We start from the raw sequence: 12,920 nt of genomic DNA, 5'->3' as shown, positions 1-12,920 counted from the left end.
CTAGCAATGTCCTTAAGTAGTCATTCTAATACCTAAATGAATGTGCTATGGGACTAGCAGAAGGAAGAATCCAAGTTTCACAATCTAAATTCTTTGCTTCATTAGCAAGTCAACTTATTCCATGTATCAAAATGAACTATAATAACAATCTTTTGCGATCGAAAATAAAAAACCATAGCTACAAGTACTCTATATCACTAAGTAAAAGTCAGATGATAAATAAAAACATACATAATTGACTCTACTAGGTATAAGGCATCAAATTATAAGAACATCAGGCAGAAGAAAATAATACTACACAAGTTATACCAGCATAGTGCCAACACCATCTGCAACTTTGCATCCAGACATTAAAAATGGTGCCTTATGATCCTTGTGAACCTACAACAAAGATCCAGCATAAGAACAATAGATCTAAACCATCAGAAATACCGCATTAGTAGAAGGATAACTAACAATTTTGCTTTCACCCGTCATGCTAGACTCATCTATGGCAAGAGAATGACCAGTGATTAAGATTCCATCAGCTGGGACCTAAATGAAATACCCCAGTAGTTAAATTAATTAGCAGAAAATTTTGAACACATGACAAAAACAAACTCTTCTGAAATAAAACTCACCTGATCACCTATTCTAAGAGGTACAACATCACCAACAACAATATCAAATATTGAAATTTTCACTATTCTACCACCTCTCATGACCTACAAAAAATTTCAAATTATGAACTTATTCAGAAACCCAACATTCAAAAATGGAAAAATAAACACATCTAACAATTTAAAATGCTTATACATACCTCTAACTGTATATTTTGCTTTTCCTCATTTAAGTTTTGAAACTGGAGAGATTGGCGATAGTCACTAACAGCTAGAAAACATATAAAAATAAGTCATAAAAAATACCAGTGAGGTCAGACTAATGGAGGAAAACGAGTCATAAAGAACAGAACTGATTGCATTCAGGTTGAGATCATATTGGGTTAGATCAAACCTAATTCATCATCAAAATTTAGTTCTTTTTAATTGAAACTAAAATAAAGGGGGAAGTTCAGGTTGGAAACAAAATGTATCCTGGCTCGGTGCCAAACCAATCAGACAAACTAAATCCACAACCCAAAGCCCAGTGAAACACTAGCTACGCATCAACTTAAGACTGATTAAAACAATAAATTAAACAATAAATTATCTTCTACTTGCAGGTATAATAGAAGTTTTTACTAGTCTAACAAACAGAGCTGCTAAGTAACTGCAGAAAATTACAAGAATAATAAGAGCAATAACAATAAAATTTTATTGGGAAATCAAGAGGTGAAAGCAAGTACATGAGGTCTTCAACAAACCATTCCTGACCCATATAATCATGAATGCCCAAACTTCGCTTTTTTCCTAGCATATGAATGGCAAACATATGGACCTTAAATAAGAAAACAATGCAGACCAAATTCAATACCTGTAACAACTATAACAAGAATGACAGCAAAAGCAATGCTTGCCCCATCATACCATCCTTCTTCTGGACCCTGTGAGGATTATCAAAGCATTGACAAGAAAAACATCAGTTTAAACAAGAAAAGCCAAAGAAGAATAGGACCTGCGATATGGATTCAGCCAAAATAATATTTGTCAAGTCAAGGATCAGGTTAGCAGAGAGAACATTGAAGAAAACAAAATAGAGAGAAAAAAGGATAAACTTTAAATATATTTACAAAAAATTCAAATATAATTTAAAAATAAATAAATAGAAACAGGTATATCAAGCACAACAGCTGGGGCGTAAAAAATGCTCATTCTATAGCAAGCAAGGCTCTGTTTCACTGGTAATTACATTTGGCTAAGAATTTTGAACATTCATGATTCACGAGAAAAACCTCAAATAACCTAACAAACATTAAAAAGAGGAAAACAAAAGATTAAGGATCAATAAAGTATCAAATTCAAGATAGTTTCATGAGTTTAAAATATATATGACCAACAAAGCATATTGAAGAGATGTCCATCTTCCTATCGCGATAAATCTTTATATTCACTTGAAGGTCTGTCAATGGCAAATTTGCCTGCAGGAACTTTCATCATGCATCGTATGTTCTCATAAAAATATCATTAATCTTGCACTTCTTCATTTTTCTTTAGCACTTCAAATTTTGGGTCAATTGCACTAATGGTCAGTAAACTAATCATCAAATTTTGGTCACAAAAGATCAATTTATTAAATTAGGTCACTACACATCAATTTTATTTCAAATGGGTCTAATTGAATAAATTTTAATTAGGTATTCAACAAAAACTAACATTGAAATTTTTTATCGTTTTATCAAGTTGATCTCAAACCATTTGGGGCCTACAAGACCAATACGTGGCAATTTTTTCTTAAAGTTTTAGTTTATCAGGAAAGAGTAAAACACTATAAGTGGACCTTATGGATCCCAAAATGTTTGATATCAAGCTACAATTATACAAAATGCCCACTATAAATTTTCATTCACTGATTATTCGTAATTTGTTCAATTAGATTTAAATGAAATAAAATTAAAGTTTGGAAACCTAATTCTAATAAATTAGTCTTTTGTGACCATAATAGAATTCAGGTATTAGTTTAGGGACCATTGAAGCAATTCACCCTCAAGTTTTTATTCAACATTTCATCTAATAATAATGTTATCATCAGAATGTAGTTGTGCTAGAGCCCATAATATTACATAATTATGGCCTTGCATCCTGAGAAAACACAGCATAATTTAACATAAACTGACTATATAACTATGCATCGACCCATAAACAAAATTATCACAGTACATATTGACTGAACTCATTTATCTAGGTTAATGATAAAAGATACTTAAGAACACCATGCATACCTCTGTTTTAATTCCCAGGGCCAATGACGCCACTGCAGCTACTATCAAGATAATAAGGGTTAAATCTTGCCAAGCTTCCCAAAGGAACCTCTACAATACAATATACACAATAAGCAAAATATTTCTAACGCAACTCAGAAATGACAAACAAATATCGATCAAAAACAAGTGTTATACCAAGAAACTCCGTCCTTTTTTCTGGGGATAAGTATTTGCTCCAAATGCATTCCGACGCTTTATTAAATCATCCTCATCTCCATTGATTCCACTCTCCAAATTTGTTTTCAACATCTTACATAACCCTTTTGCCTGATGTATTGACCAACATTATGTAAATTAGGTTAACTAGATTGATGCCTGATCATCTTAAATAACGGCCATTACACTATTACGTTACGCAAGCACCATTATTTAACAGATTTTTAAAATCATAACTATAAAGGCCGTTACAGCCATTACCGACTATTAAGCAATGGTCGCAACAGTTGTTACTTTTCAACTAAGAATCATTGACTTTTTTTACATCTTTCATGTGAAATACAACAGAGAGAACCTTTCTTGGGCATAAAACTATATTGACTCATTTTTTTTAGCATCTCATCATTTTCTCTCTAAGCAACTAAACCATTTTTCTCAACTTTCTCCCAACTAGACATTCATTTTGGTGATAATAAAGTTAGTTATTTACTATCTACTTAGTTATTTTGGTTTTAAATTGATTAATACTAATGATCTATAAGAATAATGGATTTAATGTCTTTATTTGATATATTTATGCTTATTATTTAGTTGTATATCTTGGTGTTAATTATATCTTTGAATATTTTTCATATCATGAACTTTGCAAATTTTTCAAAAAAAACTTGCATAGCAACAAGCCTTTACAGGTCTATTTCTGTTACCTGTGACCACAAATGCGGTAGTGACCACGAATTAAAACCATGTCCTGATAAGGAAAAACTGTTTATAATTGACTTACACCTCCATACTGTTGTAAGGATGAAAGCTTATGATCCCTGGTCATTGAAGCTAGTTGTTCTAGCCCAATTGCATAATCACCACTAGGAATTGTATCTGCAACTATGGGACCTATCACTTGGCAAGCAGAATACATGAAAAAAATATATAATTAGACCACACCACAAAAGCAACAAAATTGTGAAATAAAAGTTACAAAACTCCAAAATAACTCATAAATTATACGTAATTTGTAGAAACACTTTGAGACAACATCAAGCATTAGTTCAGTTTCTGATTTAGAAATTTTAGTTTTACAAAAAAAAAGTATCAAGAAAACATAGTTATTAAAGGCTCAAGGCGCACTAAGGCGTCCTGGAGCCTATTCGCCTTGCGCCTGAGCTAGATGAGGGGCGAAAAAAAAAAAATTTTCCATCAAACTTCAAATAACATAAAACTAAAAATAATAATAACAAATAAGCATTCAAGTACTATATTATTAAAACTTTAATAGTCTTTTAATCTTTCATGACTAAAGTTAAGAAATTATAAAGTAACTATATATTCTTTCATTTTTTTCTACACCTTCATCCTCTTAATATTCATCTTCAAAATCAATATTTTCATCATTTCCCTCACCTTTAATAACTAAAAGATTATTAACTTCTTTTTTTGAAAAAGATAATGAGTAGTAGTGTAAGTACGTTAGTTTGATGAGATTTTGGTGACTAGTTATCACCAACGATACTAATTTTGAAAACTTCTAGATCAACAAATTTCGAGTTGGGTGGTAGCGCTTTTTGTCAATGAAAGTACTCGCCGAATGTAGAAATAAAAAAAGAGCGTCTTTCTAGTCTTGCGCCTGGAACAAGGCGCACGCCTAGGCGCATAAGGCGAGGGCCTGGTGAATGTTGCCCGCCTTTCTCTTGTAGAGGCGCTAGGACTGGAGCCTGGTGAGCTTGGAGCCTAAGGCACGCCTGAGGTGCGCCTTTAATAACTATGCAAGAAAACACCAATGGGCTCTGATATGTGCACTAAAAGCATACAATTCTTGGACAAAAATTAGACATCAATCTAGTTTCTGATTTAGAAATTTTAATTTTATATGAAAAATGAACATATATCAAGAAAGATGTGAAAGGGGATGCCATACATATGCACCAAAAATATACATTATACAATTCTAGGGCAAAAATACCTTATAGGGTGCGAACAATAACATGGACCCCAAAAGAAAATTAAAGTCAAAAATGCCTCAAAGCTTTGGGCAATTTCGAAAGAAAATAACAATAGACCCTCAAGATTTTTGATCAAGGCATCAAGAACATCTCATAGTTACCTGGAACGTGGTACTCGAGTCGTGGTATGGGTTTCTAGTATGTGGTACGCCATTTAATGAAATATAGGATACACAAGTGTAGGCTTAAATGGTACGCTAATTTGATTCGTAATACATTTAGTTGATATGCCAATTCGATTTTGGGTATGCAAATTATATTTATTTGATGCATAATTTATTTTTCAATTTTATTTAACATAATGTGTTTATAAAAAACAAAAAAAAAATTAATATGATCATTTTTAAAAATAATTTATATTTTTTTATAAAATTTCAAAGTTATTTAATTATTATTATTATTATTATTAAAAGAATATATGATTAATAGTTAAAAATGTTTGTATTTTCTAAACAGTTTTAATTTTCCGCTAATAAAGTACTCATTTGACACCCAAGACCAATATTACATTGCCACCTAACCCACCAAAAAGTAAATCCAAGAGCCACACTTTATATTTATGTCCACCTTCCCCACTTTTAATAATTTAGACTTTCAAAATGTCCTTTCTTCTTCATCTTTCATTGCTACACCTTTATTCTTTTTCTTCCTGGGCCTGCAAGCTACTACACATGCATGTCTTTTGATCTTTCTTCTTTTTGTCTTCTTTTCTTCTTCCTTTAATTTTCCTAAAACCTCTATTTTGGCAACCTAAGTCACATCCCCTAGCGATTTGGAACTCAAACGTCCCTTGATTCAAAACGCACAACCCAAAACGCAGTGCACAAGGGGCTGAGGGAATTTGGTGACTATGAAACATCAATGGTAAACTAAAAATGTTTAGCACCTTTAGGCTTAGGCAAAAATATAACCCTATACTAAGCAAAACATTATTTTTGGATGTTATGATTTGCCTAACAAATAACTCTTGAATAATGAACAACCAGAAGTATTGCTCACTACATCAAGAAAAATTCCAAGAAAAAAAAATTCATATAGCTAACTCAATCATATTGCAATTGCAACTAATTTAAGTATAAAAAATAAATAATTTTATGATTACTCTCTCATGTGACAAATGAAGATCTGAACTCGTAAAAAATTTCAAAAAACAAAATAGAACATGAAATCATTTGAATAAAAATATAATTATGGATAAGCAACTTAAAAGTCAACTTAAATTTATGTAAATTGTAAGGAGTAATTTTTATGCTAACAAGGCAATGTTCAATATAGTATCATTTTAAAAAAATATATAGTATTATTGCACTAAAAATAAAAGTAAATAAATGAATAATTGACTTTTTGGATCAAATTTAAGTTAAAACCTAACTTTTAAAAAAATTAAAGTTAGCTCTAAACTTTGCAAACCATTTAAGCATCAGCCTTCCATTAACCAAGTATTGATATACCAACTAAATAGGCATAGCAACATTTGATTCATTATAAATTAAGAAATTAAAAAGTACAACAATTTAAAATGAAAAGTGATAAGAAAAAAGTGAAATAAAATATTATTTTTGTTCAAACATTTTCATTATGAAAGAAATCAATTTACTTTTTTTTTTCTATGACAAGATGGTAAGTGCAACCATTAAAGTGGCATCTAACCATGCAATTAAATAATTTATGAGCATTGCAAGTGAATTGAATCCTTAAGTTTTTTATCTTCTTGTTATAAATGCAATGCCCAAGATAGTGTTATGGAAAATGTTAGAACAAAAGAAGGTAAAGAGAATATCTATTAGGTACAAACAAGTGTTGAAAGATATGTATGAAGGAGCAACTACTATTATGCGCACAGTGTGAGGAGACACGAGATTTTCCTATCTCAGTTGATTACATCAAGGTTCAGCTGTAAACCCTTATCTTTTTATATTAGTTTTAGATGAATTGACGAAACATATACAAGAGAGTATCCCTTGGTCCATGATGTTTGCGGATGATATAGTTATGATAGATGAGACGTGAGAATGAGTCAATAGAAAACTAGAGTTTTGGATAAGTACTCTAGAGTCAAAGGGCTTTAAGTAGAATAAATACAAAATACATACATTGCAAGTTCTGTGAAGGCCGAACTGGTGATAGGGAAGGAGTAAGTTTAGATGGAGTGGTACTGCTCCAAAGCAATCACTTTAAATGTCTCAGCTCAATCCTTCAAGTAGATGGGGGATGTAAGGGAGATGTTAGTCATAGGATTAAAGCCGGATGGTTGAAGTGGAGACGTGCCACGGGAATTTTATGTGATCGCAAGATTCCCAATAAATTAAAAAGAAAATTTTACCGTACAGCCATACGACCGGCCATGTTATATGGTAATGAGTGTTGGGTACTAAAGGAGTCCTATGTGTCTAAGATAAGAGTTGCGGATATGAAAATGTTAAGGTGGATGAGTGGTCATACTAGACTAGATAAAGTTCATAATGAGAGTGTTAGAAAAAGGGTAGGAGTGATACCAATTGAGTATAAGTTGAGAGAAAGGAGATTGAGGTGATTTGGTCATGTGAAGCGTAGACATACGAAAGCTCCAGTTAGACAAGTAGAGCACATTAGGTTAGAGGATAGAAAGAAAAGGAGTAGACCTAAACTGACTTTGAGGAGAGTAGTACAACATAACCTAGAAGCATTACACATTTCCGAGAATTTAACCCAAAATCATTTAGAGTGGAGAAAGAGAATCCATATAGCCGACACCAAATTTTTGGGATAAAGGCTTAGTTGAGTTATAAATGCAATGCAAATGGTTCTTTCTCATGAAACATGAGTTTTTCATGATTCTTTTGAATATATCTATAGTTTTTCAACAATTTGATAAACAAGATAACTACATTTGAAGTCTTAAAAGTTTATCGTTTTTACAATTAAATACTTTTTTTTTTCTTCACAAATAAGTCCTAAAACTTTAAAAAAGGGGCTGCTACTACAGACCCATTGTAATATTTTTAAAGCTACAATTTTTTTTAACATACTTAGAGCATCAAATTTTATAAATATGATATGGAATATCATATGAAACTTTAGCAAGCCCATAACTAGATAACTACCTTTTTTCAATATTATATGATTAAATAATCACCAAAATGTATATGCCTTTGGGTCAAAGCATACAACCATGGTTTTAGATAATGACTATTATGTCTGATATTTATAGGTTTGATAGTTATCCTTTATACCATTATTTGAAGGCAAATTCTGAATTGCATTGGCAACAACCGTTACCACCATTATTATCATTTACCATTAAGTAATGGTAACGGGCGTTGGCTCAATAATTCAACTAACAAAAAACAAATGCAAGCAGTATTTTCTTCAATTTTTTCATTCTTTACATGTTCCAACCTTCCAGCTACTGCTTTTATCACATTTTCTCTCAAAATTTCACCTTAATTTTCCCTTCTTTCTACAAATCTCTCCCTTATTCTTTTTTAAGCTAAAATCATCATAAATATTTCTATTCTACACTACTTCTTGGAAAAGTGAGTATTATTTGTTGATTTTGCATGTTTGTTGAAGAAAATTTTGTTTGATGTTAGATTTGTTGTTAATTTTATAGCATGAAGCATTAGTTTGCTCGATCAATAGGTTTATATGTTTTTTTCTAATTTGAACTATTTTTAGAATTAATTTTACTAAAATACATTATTAATTACAAAATAACATCTAATTTGATGTATTTATTCTTATTATATAGTCGTATATCTTAGTTTTACTTGTATATATCAATATCTACTTATTTCATCAACTTTGCAAATTTTTCAAACAAAAATTTGTATAAAACCTGGTCGTTTATGTTATAGCCGGCTGCAATTTAAAACCATGTATCCAACCCTCACTCATATCAACGAAGTTTACATCTCTAAAACAAAGCATATATGAAAGCAATCATGAAGAAAATTGAAAAACTATGAGAGAGTGAGATACCAATTTGTCGCTCCCCAGCCAATTTGAAAAGTAATGCTGCCTGTGATAACAAAGATCCAATTTTTTATAAAAAAATACAAGTCTCCAATGGTGATTGAATAGTTTGTTAAGAATAGAAAATATACTCTTATGACTTGCGCATGAGCTCTAATCATCCTTCTTCTTTGTTCTTTCTCTTCTTCCTTTTTTAAGTCCAAAGTGTACCGAAACCGACGGGAAGCATTTAGCACAAGCGCAGCTTGCTGTAAAAGACCAATACACATGCACATTTAGTCCTAACTCCAAAGACAAATAGGAACACATTTTCATTGCACAAATGATAAACAATAGGAACTCATTGCTGTCACTCAAAATGCAAGTTGATGCATATAAAATTTTTCACAATGTCCCTGAACTTTAAAAAAATTCCTTAATCAGCCACTTAACTTTTAAAAGATCTATATATATCCATTTATAGGTTCCATGATATAAGAAGAGGAAAATGTATCATAAAATCATTTGTTATAAAAGCAAACATTCCATTAATGATAAATGTGAGAATGTAGATAAAAAGAATTACCCTCCAGCGCCTGAGAGTCTTATGAGGAGCATTCTTGGTATGAGCAATATCAAAGGGATCAGATTCATTTTCGAGCGGTTGTTGGTGGTGCTCATCTTCATGGTTGAGGACGAAATCCTTTGTAGTAGGACACGCCTCCAAGTCGAGTTGCCGCATTGATGACGAGGACTGCAGCCATCCATTGGAAGAGCAATTACTACTCATCACGACGACGACAACGACGATAATATTATTTTACTAATATTTTTTAATGTCGCTAGAGAGAATGGCAAACTACCCCCAACAGAGCCGTGCAAGTACAAGAGAGACCTCCTCAGTCCTCGCCCCCCAAATAACAAACACAACTAGGAAATGTAGAAACCCCTCCCCAATAAATAAATAATTTTTTTTAAGAATAAATATTATTATTAAAAATAATTGAAAAATACCTAAAAACAACTGAAACAGGCATGTTTGGTAAACAACCAGACGCAAACTGGATACGATTAATGTCGCCGGATAATCCTGCGAGATTGGCGGCTTCTTTTGGCATAGAGTACGAGGCGCGGGGTTTAACTATTTTTATTATTTTTCTTATTTATTTAAGAAAAATTATTTTAAAAAATAAAAAAGAAAAAGAAAAAGAGAATAGAACTCACCATTGTTGCTATACTACCGAATTCCACATAATAAAAGCTACTGCGAACGAGCAAGCGAGCCAAAAGAGGGAAATTTGATCGGTCTTCCTAATATATAAATGCATACAGTTGCGTTTCAGATGACTGAACACTCAAGTCTGGCAAAGATAAGCACCGCAGGAAACTTCCAGGAAGTTTCCCGCGCCAACGACTTTATTAGGCTAAATTTCATTTTTTTTATAATTAATTCTCATTAAAATTTGAATACATACCTTTCCATCAATAAATGCCCTCGACCTAAAATTATGAATTTATTAGGAATAAGTAAAAAAAATTAATTTTGCGGTTTGCCATAAAACAGATTGTTTTTAATTTTTGTCTTCATTAGTAAATTTAGCTAATCGTGATAATACATGACAGATATAAAATTTAAGTGTTTAATTTTTTATTAATAATTATTAATATTATATAAAAATATATAATATTATATAATGTAATTATCACATAAAAAATATAATTTTTAATAATATTATAATAATAATTATATTAAACATATTTAATAAATTTTAATAAGTATAATCGTTTGCATGTAAAGTAAAAAAGAAAAAATTAAAACTTTTTTAAATCTAATAAATATATATAAATAGCATTGAATTATGCTAGTCCAATTATTAAAATTTATTAAATATTTTTATTATTATCAATCTTTTATTAATAATTATTAATATTATAAAAAAATATAATGCGACATAAGAAAAATGCATCACATAAAAATATAATTTTTTATATTATTATTGTAATAATAATAATATTAATATTAATATTAAATGAATTTTAATGAATTTATTAGGTTATTAATGCGCCAAAAGCTGTCACTTTTTTTCTGGGGTCTTAGTCAAACCTAACATTATGTTTTGTTTGCCAATGAGAAAAGTACGTATGACATATTGACAAAATACCAATAAGTGGTCCTGATTCCTTAGTTCGCATGTAATTAATAAAAATTCAAATATTATGTCAATTTTAAGAGAGATGGGGGATGAAAACTTATTGAGAATGATATTTAAGGAATTTGTCTTTTTTCCTTTTTTTTTTAATTTTCATTTTAAATATAAAAATAAAAATTGATAATATTAAATTAAAACTCCTAACATTGACAAAATGCGTCATATTTTCAGAATGTTCATATTAAAAAATGTCATGTCAAAGTCAAGTTAAGATTAGTTAATCTATGTCTATTTCTATTTAATTTAAAACATATAATCTATTTCATAGAAATCTTTCAATTGAATTTCTCAAATGAGCTGTTTAAAATTATATAAAGGAGTTTGATTTAATTTTATAGTAAAATTTATTTTATTTATAAATAAATTTCATAATAAAATTTATTTATAAATAAATTTTTTTATTTAGTATATTTTATATTAAATATTAAATTTTTTTCAAATGAAATAAATTTTATATTTAGCATAAATAAAATAAAATAATATATATTCTTGAAATATATATGACTTTAAGTTTGAAATTCATTTACAAATTCTATCAATTTTGATGAAATTTTATTTAGTTATAATAAATTTCATGAAATTAATCACTAAAAATTCTAAATAAATTTTCATTTAAATGAAATACTAATATTTTAGATTTACAAATAAATTTCATAAAATTTTGTGAAATAATTCATTTATACCAAACACTATCTTAATTGTTATGGTTTGCAACATTAATTAGTCACTTGCTTCTTTATCATATATAAATATATGAAAGAGAGGAACATTAGTTTTGCTCAAATTATCCTTCATTTTTAAAATTAATTATAATTGTATTTTTATTATTTAAATTAATTTTAAAATTTATATAAATTTAAAATTTCTAATCCTATTTATATTTAAGTTCAATTAAATATAAAATTTTATAAAAAATAATTAATTAAAATAAAAAATTAATAAATAAAAAATAAAAAATATTATTTGATCGTATTACAATATTAAGTAAAATACTTTATTAGTATCTAATTTTTCAAATTTATATTTACAAATAGTTATTTTTTAATATATTTAAAAATATTTTATTAGTTGCATATTACTTTTTAAGTTAATTTATATGTAAGATTTTTTTTATTGCGATGAAATAATATATTAATATTTATAAAATTGTGAATATTAATTAAAATTAAATATTTTAGTGTTATAATTTATAAAAATAAAAATAATATAAATTATCACAAGATTATTATTAATTTTAAAATTTTTTAAATGAACAACTTAAAAGGAATTTTATTTAATTTTAATTAAACATCAATACCAAAAAAAAAATCATTAAAGACAATTAAATTTAAATCTAATTAATTTATTCTTATATATATCTATATTATTATAAGTATGGTTTTTTAAAAATTGTTATTATAAAGCAAGCATTATATTACTTATAAAATATTATCTTTTGTATTAATTATAAATAAAAGAGTAGTATTAATAATATATTAATTAATTAAATTTATATTTATATGATTATGTTATTAATATTTTTTATTTTTATTACTTTTAGTATTAAAAATAGTAGAGTTCATATTTCTTATTCTTTTGAATAAAACGAAAAAAAAAAAGAATTGAAATAAAAAAGATATTATAAGAACTAAACTATATTAGACTAAATTTATTTTATTGTGTCAATATAATTCTAATTTTCTATTAATAACTAAATCGAGATCATTTTATACCCAATCATAGTGA

At 28.6% G+C, this 12,920-nt stretch overlaps 1 protein-coding gene across 5 annotated transcripts in view; it reads right to left on the bottom strand.

The window, feature by feature from the left end:
• Positions 1-10,378, bottom strand: part of LOC110653746 (calcium-transporting ATPase 9, plasma membrane-type) — a 39,697-nt gene extending 29,319 nt beyond the window's left edge. The window contains exons 1-12 of one of the 5 annotated variants that reach the window (XM_021809517.2): positions 10,210-10,378; positions 9,572-9,739; positions 9,138-9,254; positions 9,013-9,052; positions 3,837-3,952; positions 3,035-3,166; positions 2,858-2,947; positions 1,453-1,522; positions 800-870; positions 621-704; positions 457-534; positions 310-381 (exon numbers count right to left, since the gene is read on the bottom strand). In XM_021809517.2, coding sequence (XP_021665209.1) covers positions 310-381; positions 457-534; positions 621-704; positions 800-870; positions 1,453-1,522; positions 2,858-2,947; positions 3,035-3,166; positions 3,837-3,952; positions 9,013-9,052; positions 9,138-9,254; positions 9,572-9,739; positions 10,210-10,212 — 1,041 coding nt within the window. In that variant the 5' untranslated portion in view covers positions 10,213-10,378. Of the gene's footprint in view, positions 1-309; positions 382-456; positions 535-620; positions 705-799; positions 871-1,452; positions 1,523-2,857; positions 2,948-3,034; positions 3,167-3,836; positions 3,953-9,012; positions 9,053-9,137; positions 9,255-9,571; positions 9,890-9,999; positions 10,023-10,209 lie in introns of those variants that run through there. The other 4 variants (XM_058145676.1, XM_021809518.2, XM_021809516.2 and 1 more) reach the window with 4 other exon arrangements.
• Between the last annotated feature and the right edge of the window lie 2,542 nt (positions 10,379-12,920).

The sequence above is a fragment of the Hevea brasiliensis genome, chromosome 4, assembly GCF_030052815.1.
Source record: "Hevea brasiliensis isolate MT/VB/25A 57/8 chromosome 4, ASM3005281v1, whole genome shotgun sequence".
Classification (NCBI taxonomy): Eukaryota; Viridiplantae; Streptophyta; class Magnoliopsida; order Malpighiales; family Euphorbiaceae; genus Hevea; species Hevea brasiliensis.
The sequence above is the reverse complement of the archived record's forward strand: the minus strand, read 5'-3'. Positions and strand labels throughout refer to the sequence as shown.